This window comes from Periplaneta americana, chromosome 14, assembly GCF_040183065.1.
Source record: "Periplaneta americana isolate PAMFEO1 chromosome 14, P.americana_PAMFEO1_priV1, whole genome shotgun sequence".
NCBI lineage: Eukaryota > Metazoa > Arthropoda > Insecta > Blattodea > Blattidae > Periplaneta > Periplaneta americana.
The window spans coordinates 49,968,104-49,985,885 of record NC_091130.1 but is presented as its reverse complement, the minus strand read 5'-3'; the positions used below and the strand labels follow the sequence as shown (position 1 = coordinate 49,985,885).

Here is a 17,782-nt window from a genome sequence, read left to right as displayed (position 1 = left end):
AGAAAAAATTCAGTGATGGGACAACTTTTCACATTTCGATGGCTGAGAACCAGATTATTCTGAGTACGACTTTTTATAAGAAAGAAATATGTGTTTCGTTGTGTTCCAGTTCTTCTCTGCATATGCGTCGTTCAGATCCGAAGTGGATCAAGTCACAAATTTTTATAAATTGAGTTTCATTCATTTTCTGATTATCTGAAGTTGGATCTTTTCCGAGCAGTAATGGATCAAGTCTTAATTCCAAGCATTCGCCGGTAGGTAACACCAGTCACTTTTGGCTCAGATTATTTGTTCACGATGTTCTGAGCCATAGTGGGTGAATTTACCAAAGCATTGCATCAATTAACATCACAATTGTTTATATTTTATAAATCTAGAATTTGAGAATGGAGCAATAAAATTATTGCTAGTGAAATTAGATAATCCACTAGAGCAAGTTAACTTTAAGTCCTATTATCTCAGAACTACGTCTCATGGACTTGATCCACTTTAGCTCTGAACGCCTCATATATATATATATATATATATATATATATATATATATAAGTCGAACAAAATTGTAAATATAAATTTTTTCATGAAGCTTTGAATGTCAGGTGCTTAAAATAGCTCTCCTGAAAAAAAATAGTAAAATGGACTTTGAACAGTCTGGTTCTGGGCCATCGATTTGTGGATAATTAAATCGTCATAATTGTTGCATGTGAGCTACTGAAAACAACAACGTTTCTTGTTATGGGAGAGTTATTCGTTTAAGACCAATGTATGGCTTGGAATGAAACTTATGGCACTTTCTTCTTCATTGGATTAATACAAAGAGGATCTGTTTACCTTGACATGCTCGAAAAATTGATAGATCTCCAGTTAACAATATACAATTTAAATTAAAAAAATGATTAATTCATGCAATTTTGGACAAAACGAGATTGAATTTTATAAAGAGGCCATTTATGTGCAGCACGAAATTCCAGTTTCACCACAGTCTAGTATATACATTCACGAAGCTCAATACTTATTAAATATGCATACATAGACAGTTGAAATATGGATCCATAGATAGTTGCTAACCACCATTATCGCTACTATCGCCTCATCACAGACCCTTTCCCCAGCAGATAATAAAATGTATTGTACTTTCGATATCGTATTCTTTTGAAGAAATTAACACCTTCCTTCAAATATTGAAATATTAAATACATAAGGTTTATATATTATTTTCATAAAGCATATATTATATTTTATAAACTCACCTTCCTGGATCTTTCGGATGAAGAATAACTCTGACCTCTTTTTCTTGCAATATTTATAGTATCACAAACGTCTCCTTGTCCCATATTATTATTCAGATTATTGTATTTTAGCCATTTACAGTTATTACAACCGATAACGAACATTTCACAGTTTACACAACTTTTCACAACAAAGCGAAATACGGCACAGTCAATGCCTTTTCGATCTAGACCAGGCCGTAATGTTTCGGGTTTTCTATTTCAATGTATGTAGCTCAGTGAAATATTATATTATAACTTTATTGCGTATCATTGGTAAGTTTTATTTAGTGTAATGTGTCCATAAGTTCCGTTTACTTCTTGTTGCATAATATGTTGCAGAAATAATTACAAAACTGTGTTATTTTAATGTGAAGAGAATTTTACGTGTTAACATAATGTGTTCGCATGAACATTTTAAGTTTAGAATGGAAGCTATTTTGAGGTTCAATAAAAACGAATTTATATTGTGGTTTTAATTTAGCACATTTACTTTCCTTAATTGTAGACAGAAAATTTACCATACCACTCCTATGAAATTAGTATACGTACGATTGTGTTACTTCGTGTCTTAGGTAATAGAAAAATACAATAATTCAGTTCTCAATTATAGTATTAAAATACAGACAAATAGAATGTGACGGGTGTCATACATGACATTATGTTTAATTATAATGTATAATTGCGAATATAGGAATATAAGTTAAATATAGTAAACATAACCTATAATTTCCATATGACATAACATACATATGTAGTGGCAGGGCATTGGAGACTACTAAAATTAGACAGAAAGGGGAAACTGGTACAGTAAACATAACGTATAATTTCAACATATCTAAATATTCATGCGGTGCAACTGAAAATTATTGAATCGTGCATAAATGAATGTACAAGAATTTCGCAATATTTACTCGTAATAAAGGCAGGTATTACACATACGAACAACGTAATTTTCACACCAAAAATAATATTGCACCTTAACTCGCAAGGAATTATGTCTGAAGTATCTCCTAATCATTGTTTTAAATTTTATTAATGCAATTACATTACATTTTAGAGAAATATATGTTACTCTTTATGCATTCCAATTAATTTATATGGTTGAAACGCCGCCCTTCGTGATCGGGTTAAGCGAGTCACATGGTCTGCCTTACGGCCTGTATTAGATCACAATGGCAGTGACACAGTCTATTGTTCCTAGTACTCACAGGGCTCCAAGCGGCTAGCAACTATCGCGAGAAATGCAAAAAATCATCCCAAGCTTCGTGACTGTACTATATAGAAGACTGTGGTTTTACCTCGAGTGCATGCTCACAATAAGTCTGCACTCCGCTGTTATCTTTATACTGGCTCGAGTGTTCGTTTACCCTGGTATCGTTTATTCCTGTGAGGTCGTGGAACTCTTCTCTTGTTATCATGAAGGCTGCCAGGTTGGCTGTGTAAATGGCGAGGAAGATGAGGGCGAACATGGCCCACACGTTGGCCATGCAGCGAGCGGTGTACCCTCGAGGACAGTCCACGTTGACCGCCGCCTGGAAGAGCACTGCCCACACCAGCCACAGCGTCCTGCACAGCGAGAACCTGTGCTCCCTAGGCGCCGTCATCTGCACAGAACAACACAAGCTTTGTTCCGTAAATGTTGATATCCAGCTATAAATAAGAAATAGGAATGGAATTTCGGGAGGGGGCACTACGACCCAGCAAGATCTACTGCGCTAATCCTCAAACTAGGCTCATTCCCAAACCCACACCGGCTGGCTACACTAAAGTTCGCTGTGTACTCAAGTTTCGTGCAAACAACCCTACTCGTCCCTAGGCCAGCCCCCTCCGTGCATCGCCAGCCGGCGTTAGGGAAATGTTATGGAATTTTGACGAAATAGAGAAAAATGTTGACGGAATGATGTAGATGTCTAATATGGGGAAAAGGGAGAACCCTAGAAAACCCCAACTGCGACCTTGTCCACCACAAACGTCATATGGATTTTTTGTTCCAAAAATTTTAGGCCTGACCGGAACAGCAACCCGGAACGTCTGCGTGACAGGCTGAAGATCTGTCTACTCAGTAACCGCAGGGGTGATTATATCATCAAAACTTAGCAGCATTGTTAGTGGGTGATCTATCAGCATGTGATTGAAATTCGACTGAGGGAGATGAGTTTTATTAATTGCAGCTGAACGTTTATAAGGGAATGAATGATATTTCGCTGAAGTATGACAGTATGCTATAAGATATATGTGTATGATAGGTGAGATATGGTATATTATATATGATTTACTGGCATGTAAAAGAACTCCTGCGGGACAAAATTCCGGCACATCCGGCGACTCTCATATAACCTCTGCAGTTGCGAGCGTCGTTAAATAAAACATAACATAACATATTATATATGATATGATATAGTGTATGATATTGTTATATGATATATGATAATATGATAGGTGATATGTTTTATGATATGATATGGTATGATATAATATATATGATACGCTGAAAAAAAGTTTCGGTTATAGGCTACGCTGCATCGTACGTAGAGCTCTGTGTTTACAAAATGCTTATGTGCACGCACGCCTAGTTACGGTAGCGGCTGTTTGTACAGTCCACTCCGTATGAAAGAATTCATAATAGAATTTACGTTTACAGGATTACTTATGTTTCATATTAATTAACTGGGAACAAATATTACATTTACAAAAAATATTATCAATTAAATCAAACACAATTTCCCCATGTTCTGTATGTATGTATGTATGTATGTATGTATGTATGTATGTATGTATGTATGTATGTATGTATGTATGTATGTATGTATGTACGTATGTACGTATGTATGTATGTATGTATGCATTAACACTACAATTGGGTATACACTCGATGGCAGTGATATATGAGCTGTTGAGAGCAGAAGTGGTGTAAGTCAAAAATGGGTAATGAGGGTTAAAGCAAACATTCTGCAAACTACAGCGCAAAGTAGCAATTAATATTCAGTTTATTTAAATTATTAGAAGTTAGTGGATAGCAAGAAGGACATATTAATTGCTACTTTGCGCTGTATTTTACAGAATTTTTACTTTAAACCTCATTACCCAATTTTGACTTACACCACTTTTGCTTTGAACGGATCATATAATACATAATAATAACATTACAATAATTATATTAATAAAATTTACAGCATGGATAGCTATTACCGCCGAATCCAACAACAACCACTGCCCAGTCGTCAAGTCGAGGGAGAAAAGCAGCACCGCCAAAGCCAAGTTCATCTTACACTTATGTTTCCATTATATCACGGAATGGAACAAGGACCAACAGGTTTGGAGCTCACTTAGAAGCTTGCTTTCACTTTCCCTTGCAAGGACGCGCGATCGCGTACCTGGTAATTATTTTCTTCCGATTTCCTCTTCTTTCAGTGTCATTGTCATAGTACATAGAGCGTCAGAGTAAACCTTTCATGTCAAAACGTTACAATTTTTTTTCTTTTGTACCTCGAACATAGAAGTTTGCCATCAAAACGGACTGAATTTGATTGTAAACGAAAATAAATCAAGAAAACCATGCAATTTAAACTTTTTTCACCACAGGGTGAAGCCACCGGCGTAGCTTATTCTGCTAAGGCGCTTGCCTTCCAATCCAGAGTTGCACTCGAGCGTGGATTCGATTCCCGATTGGGCTAATTACCTGGTTGGGGTTTTTTCGAGGTTTTCCCCAACCCTAAGGCGAATGTCAGGTAATGGCCTCATCTCACCAAATGCTATCAGCTATCACAAATTTCATTGACGCTAAATAACTTAGTAGTTGATACAGCGTCTTTTAATAACCAAGTAAAAAAAACACAGGATAAAACCCTGGTCCTTTACAGAATAATTCTTGAAGTATTTATCTAGTGCTGCGTCAGGGTCGGTAAAGTTCTGTAGCTCCGGACGAGTAGATTAATGGTAGGAATTCCAGCCGTAAGTGTCCTGCAGACGAGACTGAAACTTTGTGCATTTTACCCACATCATAGCATCGTGGTCAGTAATCCCTTAAGGAAAGTTAGTGCATGCAACATTTCGCTGTAGATGATGCGTTCTAACTTATTTAGGTCACATAAAATGTTGCAAGTTTATATACACAACTTATAAAAGTAAAGTTTAGGAAACTCCTCCCCTATGCTTGGGCTTTACAACTCGGCGACTAACAAGGGAGAAGTGGACACACCTCCAAAATTAGCATTCGAAAAGCAATGAAAGAAAGAAAGAAAGCAGAAAGAAAGAAAGGAAGAAGAAAAAATGAAAGAAGAGACGAACGAAAAAAGAAGGAACTAACGAAAGAAGGAAATGACAAGTGGAGAAAAGAAGAAAAGAAAGAAAGATAGAAAGAAAGAAAGAAAGGACAAAGGAAAGAAAGAAAGAAAGAAAGAAAGAAGGAAGGAAAGAAGGAAAGAAAGAAAGCAAGGAAAGAACGAGCGAAAGAAAGAACGAAAGAATGAAGGAAGGAAAGCAAGGAAGTAAGAAGGAAAGAAAGGAAATAAGAAGGAAAGAAAACAGGAAAGAAGAAAGGTAAGAAACGAATTAAGAAGAAAAGAGAAGGAAGGAAAGAAGAAAAAGAGGGAAAGAAAGGGAAAAGGAAACAAGGAAAGAAAGAAGGAAAGAAAGAAGGAAAGAAAGAAAGGAATTAAGAAGGGAAGAAAAAAGTAAGAAAGAAGGAAAGAGGGAAAGCAAGACGGAAAAAGAAGAAAGAAAGAAAAGAATTAAGAAGAAAAGAAAGAAAGGAATTAAGAAGGAAAGAAAAAAGAAAGAGGGAAAGAAGGAAAGCAAGACGGAAGGAAAGAAAGGAATTATGAAGGAAAGAAAAAAGGAAAGAAGAAGAAAAAGACTGAAATGAAGAGGACTATTGCAACGACAAACTTAATGATGTGACGATGATGGAGATGAAGGTGACGGCGATTGATTAAACTTTCAATTTGTGACATTTTTCACATATATCAGACATTTGTTATAATACTATACGTCATTTTATGACGTGACGTAATTTACCCAACAAGAAGCTATACAACACATACAACAGTTGCGATTATTCATGTTCAATCATCACCGTCTTTCTTCATTGGCGGTATTACAAACTTTAGGGATTAAATCTATCAGTAAAAGGTTTTTAGTTATTCTCACTCTTTAGTTGCGTAGTGGAATACGACGGAATTTGTCTTATATAGACAGCGGAACTTCATAGAATTGCATATTTTCATTGATATAGCATACTGAAAAAGTAAAAGTGGATCTTTACGTTCGAATGAAGCCAACCTTATTTTGCATAAATGCATATTTCGATGGTTTTCCCTTTTAAATGCATGTATATTTTTATTCTGCGTATTTAATTGCATGTATTAACATCTTTCCCTCTTTTCCCGATTTATTACCTAATTTCAAAATTTCTCTCTGAAAAAATAAGAATAATTTCCAAGAAATATAAAAATTATATGAGAAATAAGCCCGATAATTAGCAATTACTGTTGAGGACATGAAATTGCTGCGACGACAATGGATATTTCTCCATACTATGTAAGTTTGATCGTTCTCACTTTATTATAAGACTAGCTCTGTGTACATACTAGCCGTGTAAGTGTAATGTTTCAGGGGCCAGGACTAAAATACGCGTTGCTTAGATGTCATTCACACTTTTTCTCTGATTTCGTCGAACCAAAAATGAATGTATTGTATTTAGACACCTGCGACAATAAATTCACATATTGTTGATATCATGAAACTGCTGCGAAAAGTAAAATACTATAAGTCCCGTCGCTCTTCTTTTCGCCAGCCAATCACGTTACAGGTCGGCTACATTTAAACGTGTGCGTCTTGTGATTCGCTAATGATGACAATATGGATTTCCTAAGGCTCGATAAAACTTAATATAATCGCCCGCCATTTTTGCTCTTTCGTTGGAGTTCGCAGAAAGCACACGAGGAGATTATTTTCCGCTCAATTATTTACTCAATTACAGTGTGTTTGATTTATTATCATAGGAGCTACGACATGATAATGTTTAACGGTGTGGCAAATAGATTCCTCGTCTGGTAGCTGGAAACGAAAGAACAAAAATGGCGAACGTTACTACCTACCTAGACTTTATAAAGCCTTCACTTCCTAAGACGTAAGCAAAGAGGAGGAGTCACGCCGGGAATAACGGTGTCGCGACTATAGATAAAAGGAGTTCCAGAATCACAAAGTAAGCGCTGTTTGCAAAATTTAAGTAAGGCTGCATTGGAGAATAGTTCCGGCTATAAAGAAATGCTCCAGCGTTTTGATATTCTCAGTGGAAGATGTGAAACAGTCACTGAAATTCGGAACATTTCTACTTACAAGTATGCACCAATCACATCATGTGATGTCGAGAGATCGTTCTCGGAATTTTTAACTTTTTCCGATAGATTAGAGAAGTTTTATACGGGATAGGCAAAATAAAACTGGCCCGCGGAAAATATATATGAAATATATGAATTTATATGTATAAGACTGTAGCGAATAAAAACCGTAACTATTCGAAAAGAGTTCGAACACCAGAAAACATTCCTCGAATACAGGAAAGCCTGGAACAAAGTCCGACGAAATCGCAACGCCGTTTATCTGTGCAAGTGGGAATTAAGAGAATCTTGTGTCGAAACATTATCAAAAAGGACCTGCATCTATATCCCTACAAATTCACTGTTGTGCATGCGTCCAGACGAATCTTCACGTATTGAGTTCTGCCCATGGTTTCTGAGTAAAGTGAAATCAGGACTTTTGGATCGTCAGTTTTTCGTTTCTTCAGAAGAGGCCTGGTTCAGCCTGTCAGGGTATGTTACCTCACAGAACATGCGCCATTATGCATCAGTAATTCCACATGAGTATTTGGAAGAGCCGTTGCATAACCTCAAGATTGGTGTTCGGTGCGCAATGTCAGGTGTCTGCATCGTAATACGATTCTTTCACGAAACTATTAATGCTAACCGATATGTCCAGAATCTGTTTAATCCATATGTGGATCAACTCACAGAAGATGAAAGACTGTATGGATATTTTCCGAGCCAGTTTTATTTTGCCCACCCTGTAGTAGAGAACCTGGAGAAATTGTTGGTTGTTTACTGCCATAATAATTACGTGAAAAGCAAAAAAGAGTTAATAAAATTGGGAAGATAAAAATGTACCAATTCAAATACGTAGACTATGTAAAATGGATAATTAATATCCTACATTTAGACCTATAGAAAAATATAATCCGTGGGGCTACAGCCCGTGAAGGGCCTAGACCGACCACCCGGCTGCTGGCCTCACGCCCGCATGCCGAAGCAGAGGTGGACGATCATCCAACCAGAATGGAAGTATCGTGTGGTTAGCACGATGATCCCCCCAGCCGTTATAGCTGCTCCCCAAGTGCACCACGATGCTGGGTGGGCACCGGTCCCATACACTGGCCGAAATTTCATGAGAAAATTTCTTCCCCCATGAGGACTGGAAGCAGCGCGCATTCCATAACGCGGGTCCTAGGCGGGATGCCTTAGATCGCGACGCCACGGCGCGGGACGTAGAAAAATATATTAATGAAAATAATGATGCTTGATGACAAGTATTATTTTAACTTATTTCCTTTTATAACAATATATTATTAAACCAAATTAATCTCTAAAATGTATTTTTACTGCAAATATTTCAGTTCTTTTACGCATATATCAACAGTTTTTACAACATAATTTCATGCATATTATCGGGTTTTATTATTTTTTTTTTTTAGTTTATAAAGTTCCTTGGTCTAGCCATATCTAAACGAGATAATATGTCTTTTGCTTAGCAACTCTGGTTAAATTCAGCGTTATTACTGAAGAGTGTTTAGTAACTTTATTGTGGACACACCTTGAAGAGCTCAGCTTTAATACTGCCTGGAAACTCTGATTGTTGATTCGAATCTCTCACGGGGTATGGGTGTCAGTTGTCATAGTTGTGTGTTGACTTACTGCGCATTCATATGAGTATAGAATTGCCACAGGCGGGTTTCGGAAGCAAACAACTATAATGCCATTTGATAAAGCTGAGTTTGGTGCGCACTGTCAGTGACTTAGAAATGCGTCACAGCTGGCAAGACTGACCATTAGATATGACGAAAGTTGTTATTTTTTCTGGAACTGTTTAAAATGTTCCGGTTCACCTATAATAACACTTTTAGGTTACAAATGACACTTCAGAAATAACAGCTTGATAAATGAACTATGAGTTGGAACTTTAAGATTAGCATTTCGTCTGGAGAAATCTTATAGGAGACTGTATGACGCAACATGCTGTTGGGAATGAAATTTATGCACAGTTTGAGGCCAGAATAGTATTATTTATGGTACAAGTTCGTAAAGATTTTTTTTGGCACGAGTGTAAAGTTTGCGAGCACGAGAGTCGAAAAGATAACTTTACGAATGTGTATCATAGAGGCCTACTATAGTATGTTTTCTACGATAGCACAAATTTAGATTAAGTGAACAATTCAATTTAGAGAAGTTATAAGATCATGATTTCACGGCCGTTTAAACTAATAACCATTAAGAAATAAGTGTCCACGGAATTGCAGCCTGTTTTATTCATGACCATGATTTCATGGCCGTCTAAACCGCCCATATACTTATTGTTCAGTAAGACCTACATATGTAACTTCGGAATAATATGGACTAAAATGTAAATATGAATGTTATTTGTGTTACGTGTTATATTTACATCACGAAACAGATAAATAATGCAATAATTTTTTATTTAATAAAATTTGTACAATGGACAGCAAAAGAAATGTCGATTCTAAGTCGCTATCGATTTGAAATATCGTGTTACAAGGACTTCGCTTAGGAAAATATTAGAAATAGATAGGGCGATCAGATTCACAAAGATAAAAAGAGGACACAAAGCTTTAAAAAGGAGGACATTGTTCTAAAAAAAGAGGACAGAAAATATATACTTAGATTTAGGCTTAGGGCTATATTATACTCTAAATTACGTCAATATCTATTTCATTATAAAATATATACAGTACAGATTTAAAGGTTATAGGGGAGACTTGGCTAATACCGCAATATTAAGAAGTAAATCCATCATATTTTTATCAAAATGTTATTGAAAAATATTATAAAAATATGTATACATCGACGAAACCTTTCATTACCAAATGAGATAAAGAGACCTATTAAAATGCAAATATATTTAGTTGTAGTTATATTACAGTTGAAAAAGAACAACTCAAGTAATTCCGCAACAGTGCGGATAAATCCGCAGTAGGACTTGGCTAATTTCGCAGTAGTAAATAATTATGACCTACATTATGAAAGTAACGTAACAGGAACAATCTATATGTAACAATGCTCACTTTCTTCACAGCTGTGTAGCAAAATACGAAAAACAGCCAACTTTCGATGTTTCGCTGTATTGCCGACAGAGGTGTCGACCAATATCCTTGATCTTTTTCTATAGCACTGCAGAGGACATGCCTCCTGTTGACAGCCTCTCAAAACTTACGTTCGCGCTATTGTAAAGCCGTAGTAAAATCATATATGCACTACTGCGGAATTACCCGTACTGCGGAATTAGCCGAGTTTCCCCTATCATACTTAAAAAGTACGTTAATATCTATTTTATTACAAAATACCGAAGTACATAATAATGATTTTACAGTTAAGTAGCTACTTATAAAAATCAAGAAAACTATAATTAAAGAGGACAGAAAATATCTATTTAGATTTACATTCGCACCTCGATTTCTCGATTTACTAGCTACCTCTGAGCTATGACCATAACAAGGAGGAGCAAAGAGAGTTATGATCGTTGGCAAAGAGTATATTCCGTCTATGCTGCTGCCACCTACAGGGAAATTACTTGAAAAAGACGTCAAATCAGATAATTTCAAAATATCAGGCATACAAGTTACGAAAAGAACATTTCTTGATTTTTTTTTTAAATCCGCCCGGACTAAAAAAATACTAAAAAGGAGGACATGCCCAGATAAAAGAGGACGTCTGGTCATCCTAGAAATAGAGATATACAGAAGGCATTGCATATAAACTCTATTATTGCTCTGTTATCATTACATCATTAAAACTTGTCCGTGTACTTCTTCAATAGACTATAAATTTCATATTCATGTTTATATTTATAATAAAATTGATACTTTTTTGTTAAACAATATGAAACGTAACTGACCGTATATAACGATTGTAACAATGACAACATACATGGATAATAAGGAAGGCTATGGAATACCATATAAACTGCAGTTTCATTATTATCTCGTAACATTCTTATTAATGTTGTAAATAAAATTATATGGATAACTTAAAATCAGTTGAATATTGCATTTTCTTTGGCAATGCGTAAAATTAATAGCAGTGCATGAAGTGTTTACTTACTTTTTACGCACTAGTGTGTTAAAGACTTACTTTACGCACTGATAACAGTGGGTAAAATACAACTTTACGTACCGTCAACGCGGGTTACTTGGACCCTTAAGGTGTTACTTGAACCTAGAAGAAAAACATGTTTACTTACCATTGGAATAACTTAGGTGAAAATATTTGTACAGATGAAAGTTTGCAGAGCAAAAAACCACAACTTTCGACACCAAACTGTTATTTTACATCGACGAAAACATTTTTTCCTTCTGAGTTCAAGTAACACCTTAAGGGTCCAAGTAGTCCGCGTTGACGGTGCTGTCGCAGAAAAATAAATATTCTCATAGTACCGCATAAGTCAGTTCGGTTTTCATCCTGAAGAATTTGAGTTATGAAAGGGAACTAACTTACTGGTGGGTAAGTTTAGTAGAGGAAATTCTGTTCACATTCTCTATACCTGCTGCCCATTGTACGTCTGTAAACAGGTTTCACTTAGTGCTCGTGCAGAGATGCAGCCATCTTGCAACTGCTGCATCTTCGTTTCACTTATACTGCTTGCGAGTACATCTATCACCTTGACACCCAACAAGCGGTGATCGCTTCAGGCGTCGCATTAAAAAATGTAGGTTGCTATTTCGGTTTGTGACTTACTAAATCGTCCGTGTATTTTTTGTGTATATATAGTAGGTAATTGAACATACCTTGGCGTCATATCCATATGGACTCAGCCATTCAAAGAAGAAGATGGTGAAGGCGGCGACATGTATAGCTACCAAGGCTACCAACATCCACATCGCCGAGTCAAATGGCTCTGAAAGAATAAATTAACTACATCAGAGTGACAGAACAGACAGTCTTTAGTTGACTTTTAAGTTCGGATCCCAGCAGGAGAGATACAGGTTAACTGATGGCGGAATATTGGGCGTAGGTGGGAGGAATAGGCTAGGACTAGTTTACTTTTTACATCTATCGGCTCTATCATTTGCGCTGTCTGTCTAGGTCTGGTTGGAGGTTTTGTACTTACTAACACTGAACCTGGGGGAGTTTGGAGAACGTGAAGTAACTGCGATGTCGAAAACGAAATAAAATTGGAACAAATGTACATTATATTTTGAAGAGACAAAATGCGTCACAATTACTGAAAAAAAAAAAAAAAATACAACCTTACCTATGGGTTAAAAATTTATAATGATGTGATTTCCAAGCATTTAAAAGGTGATCCGTTTGGGTATGGATAAATATAAACCCCGTAAAACATTTACTACTAAACTTTATTTATTGATACTTCGTGCATATAACACTGAAAGATGGGAGATTCCTCAGAGCTCAACATGACCCCCATTGCGCACTCTGCACAACTCATAATGGTGATGCAATTCAGCCCATGTCCGTTGTAACATAAGAGGGGTGATTTGTTGAAGAGCTTGAGTAATTTTTACTCTCATATCATCAATATTCATGGATTTCTGTGAATAGACAATGTCTTTAACAAAACCCTATACGATTAAAACAGGAGGGGTTAGATCTAGCGAGTTTGGGGACCAAGCCAAGCGATAGCTGCTTCTCGTACTGGGTTTCGCCTGCGACCTCCTGCATGTTTTTTTTTTTTTTAACACAGAACCTGTTTCTGCAAATGTTCGATACCACAACATTATGGAACCGTATTTACGTACATTACGCACACCATTCTCACGTCGAAATTCCCTTTGAACTCTTTTAACACTCTCAAATTTAGCATACCAAAGAACACATTGTATCCGCTGTTGATTTGTAGTAGCCATTTTAATCCTCTACGATTTTCATTTGTCCTTTCAGATTATGCATTGTTGATTGTTATATATTGAAACTCCCGTCTTTTAATCATCATATAACCAGCAAGAAATTTTTCTTACTATCATAATAGCTTTATAATAATAAATTAATATTGTCCATACCCAATCGAATCAGACTATATATTAAAAAATTGTAACATTTAAATTCAAATTAAAAATAAAAGATATATGTAGAATACACTATTTAAATTATTATCATATATTTAGTAATATATTTTAATTATGATTATGATACGTTTGATTTGATGATACTTCATTTAAATTCATTTTATTCTCAGTCTACTCTTTTTTAATCAAGTTAACCTACACACACACAAATTCCACAATTTGGGATATCTGGCCTAAATCTACGGCTGACCACTAGGATCCAGAATACAAAGCAGAGATTAAATTAAAAATACAATATGATTGCGGAGAGAATACGGAACAATAATAAATTTAAAAATAAAGTACAATTTGATTTCGGAGAAACATGAGATGAAAATACATTGAAGAGTAATGAAATGAAGTAAACAAAATACATAGTATTATACAAGTGATTGTGTAAAATGGATAATGAATATCTCAATACCATTAGACAAATTTTGTTAATGTCCTCATTAGAAAATTTAAGAGAAAGGAGAATGGTTTTGGTTAACTTAAATGAAGTTTCCCTAGCGCCAAAAAGAAGTCCTTTCACTTCCCATGTATTAATATTCATTTTGTATCTCTCACTGAAGTGAGGAATACATTGGTTGTAAATAGACTTTTTTTTCATCGTTAACGTTATTGGCTTGTTGATCATCCTTCTCAAAACGGACAGTGGGGTCAAGAATGAGGCTTCTTTGATTCCGGCGATCGATGGCTATAATGTCTGCTCTTCTCGACCCATTCTAAGCCAAGTACTTCTTCGTAAACCTCCCATTTGCCTTCCGAAGAGTGGTTGCGATGGAGCTTCTCACTTTATGGTGGCGATTGTTCCTCAGTAGTTCTCCTTTAGGGCAATAACCCAAAACATGCCCAAGGGTTTCTACTTCGCTGCATCCTGGCTTTTTACTAGTATTAAATTCATACTAAATACAACATTCGAGTATTTTCATTGTAAGTATAACATTACCTTTCTTTCTTGGAAATAATATATCAAACTACGTATGCTCAAATTTTGCCCCAGAACTCGAGTTTTACTCGTACAGGGGTTAGATTTATATTTAAGAATTTATTGTTATCTAAAAGTTGTTTCTTTAATATTAATCTTATTACTTATTTCAAGACCAGATTTCACCCAACACATTAAGAGCAAATGCTGGGTAACTTTCGGCATTGGACTCTGGACTCATTTCGCTGTCATTATCACCATCTTCAGACGCTAGATAACACAATTTAATAACCCAATTTAAAAAGACAAGTCTATTTCTGTGACTAATACATTATTATTGTATTTATACTTCTTCTTTTTCATATAGTGTAATTAATGTACATTTACAAATGCATGTTCTGATAATCCTGATATAATAAATTATTATTATTATTATTATTATTATTAATCCATGTTGAATCTTTCGTACACTACGTTTAACTCTTGAATATAAATATAATATAATATAAATAATTGATTAAATGGCGATCTTACTCGTGTTAATTATGTAAGCACGTGCGGCTTACACCTGTTTCGGTGCTACTTGACATCATCTTCAAAGCCTTCTATGTCTCGGCGTCATCTCAACTTCGCTGCCTGTTGTGTGGATGCGTTCGTGTGATGAAGAGTAGTGTCAAATAGTGTGTGTGTTCTGAAATTGATCTGTGTGTTGAGTATTTGATTAGGGTGTGTTTTAATGTGTCTTTATATTTCATATTATTCTAGTGTGTTGAGTTTTTGGTTTTTGGGTTGTATGTGTAGGATTTCCATGTCTGTATTTATGTTATTGTATGTGTGGTTGGCATTTAGTTATGTGTTCGGCATATGTAGATGTATTGTGTCCTCTGTATTTATGTTATTGTATGTGTGGTTGGCATTAGTTATGTGTTCGGCATATGTAGATGTATTGTGTCCTCTGTATTTATGTTATTGTATGTGTGGTTGGCATTAGTTATGTGTTCGGCATATGTAGATGTATTGTGTCCTCTGTATTTATGTTACTGTATGTGTGGTTGGCATTAGTTATGTGTTCGGCATATGTAAATGTATTGTGTCCTCTGTATTTATGTTATTGTATGTGTGGTTGGCATTAGTTATGTGTTCGGCATATGTAGATGTATTGTGTCCTCTGTATTTATGTTATTGTATGTGTGGTTGGCATTAGTTATGTGTTCGGCATATGTAAATGTATTGGTCCAGGACACTAATGCCAACCACACATTTTTTATTGGGTTATTTTACGACGCTGTATCAACATCTAGGTTATTTAGCGTCTGAATGAAATGATGGTGATAATGCCGGTGAAATGAGTCCGGGGTCCAGCACCGAAAGTTACCCAGCATTTGCTCGTATTGGGTTGAGGGAAAACTCCGGAAAAAACCTCAACCAGGTAACTTGCCCCGACCGGGATTCGAACCCGGGCCACCTGACTTCGCGGCCAGACGCGCTAACCGTTACTCCACAGGTGTGGACTCCACACATACAATAACATAAATACAGACATGGAAATCCTACACATACAACCCAAAAACCAAAAACTCAACACACTAGAACAATATGAAATATACAGACACACTAAAGCACACCCTAATCAGATACTTAAAACACAGATCAATTTCAGAACACACACACTATTTGACACAACTCTTCACCACACGAACACACCCACACAACAGGCAGCCGAGACACAGAAGGCTCTGAGGATGGTGTCAAGTAGCACAGAAACAGCTGTAAGCCGCATATGCTTACATAATTAACAGGAGTAAGATCGCCATTTAATCAATTATTTATTATTATTATTATTATTATTATTATTATTATTATTATTATTTTAATGAGAACGAAGACAATTATCACTTGGACTATAAAGACTATCATGAAGACGACTATTGCAACGACAAACGTGATGATGGTGATAAAGGTGACGGCGATCGTAACGATATCGACGATCGTGACCAAGGCGACGAGTAGGACGGAGGGGGATGGTGATATTGGATATATGATTTTTTCTTTTTATTGAGGCCTAGCAATCGGAAAAATGTGCCGTATGTTTCCATTTCTCATCACATTATAACAAACTATATCGGAAAAATTATCATTTTATGATTAATATTACTGTGTGCGAAGTATACTACAATGTGCTTACAAAGAAATATATTAGTAGTTCGAATGCCATGTCTGCGTAGCAACGAACTGTTCTGCTTGAAGTTATCAATTTTACAATGCCCAGTTATCGATTGAAATGACCTGCATCATGAAACACTGACCAAGACATGGAATACTGTATGAGATTGCTCTGCTTGAAATACGGGGCATTTCAGCTAGACAATGGCGTAATCGAGGTGGGACAGTCAAACGGAAAGATTTCAAGGCGCATAAAGGGAATGAAAAGTTACTATTATATCAATTTAATTAGTACGAGGCGCATCCAGAAAGTAAGTTTCCCTATTTAAAAAAAAAAGAACACACACTTTCAGGAAAACATTTATTGGGAACAGGTACAGCAATGTTTCAGCTATTTTTCAACATAGCCACCATCAGAATTGAGACACTTGTCGTATCGTGGGATAACTTTTGTATCCCTCTGTCGTAGAACTGTGCCGCCTGTGAATGGAACCAGCGTGTGACAGACTTCTTCAGCTCTTCGTCGTTGCCAAAACGCTCACCGGAGGACAGGAATTTCTTGAGGTGCAAGAAAACGTGAAAATCGCTGGGAGCAAGATCAGGACTGTAGGGTGGGTGATCAAACAACTCCCAGCCAAATTCCGTCAAAACAGCTGCTGTGCGTCGAGCCGTATGTCGACGAGCATTGTCATGGAGGAGCACAACACCTGCAGTAAGCATTCCACGCCTCTTGTTTTGAATGGCACTCGCAGTTTTCGCAGTGTTTCACAGTAACGGTCAGCGTTCACTGTTTCACCTCTTGGAAGGAAGTCAATGAGCAGAATGCCCTTCCTGTCCCAGAACACCGTGCACATCACTTTCCGTACCGACAACGTCTGTTTGAATTTCGTCCTGACCGGAGATTCACTATGCCGCCAATGCATTGACTGCTGCTTGGTTTCCGGGGTGAAGTGCGAAATCCAAGTCTCATCGCCCGTGACGATCCTGTCGAGGAACTCGTCGCCGTCATAGTGATACCGTTGCAGAAATGTCAGTGCTGCCCCTAAACGTTGCATTTTGTGTTCGGGTGTCAGG

The 17,782-nt window shown here is 36.6% G+C and overlaps 1 protein-coding gene across 1 annotated transcript in view; it reads right to left on the bottom strand.

Annotated features, from left to right (window-relative positions):
• The window catches only part of LOC138712998 (glutamate receptor ionotropic, NMDA 2B-like), a 584,228-nt gene that overhangs the window by 53,976 nt on the left and 512,470 nt on the right, over window positions 1-17,782 (bottom strand). Inside the window, exons 11-12 of the mRNA XM_069844679.1 lie at window positions 12,340-12,449; window positions 2,636-2,872 (exon numbers count right to left, since the gene is read on the bottom strand). Of these exons, the coding sequence (XP_069700780.1) occupies window positions 2,636-2,872; window positions 12,340-12,449 (347 nt within the window). The remainder of the gene's footprint in view (window positions 1-2,635; window positions 2,873-12,339; window positions 12,450-17,782) is intronic.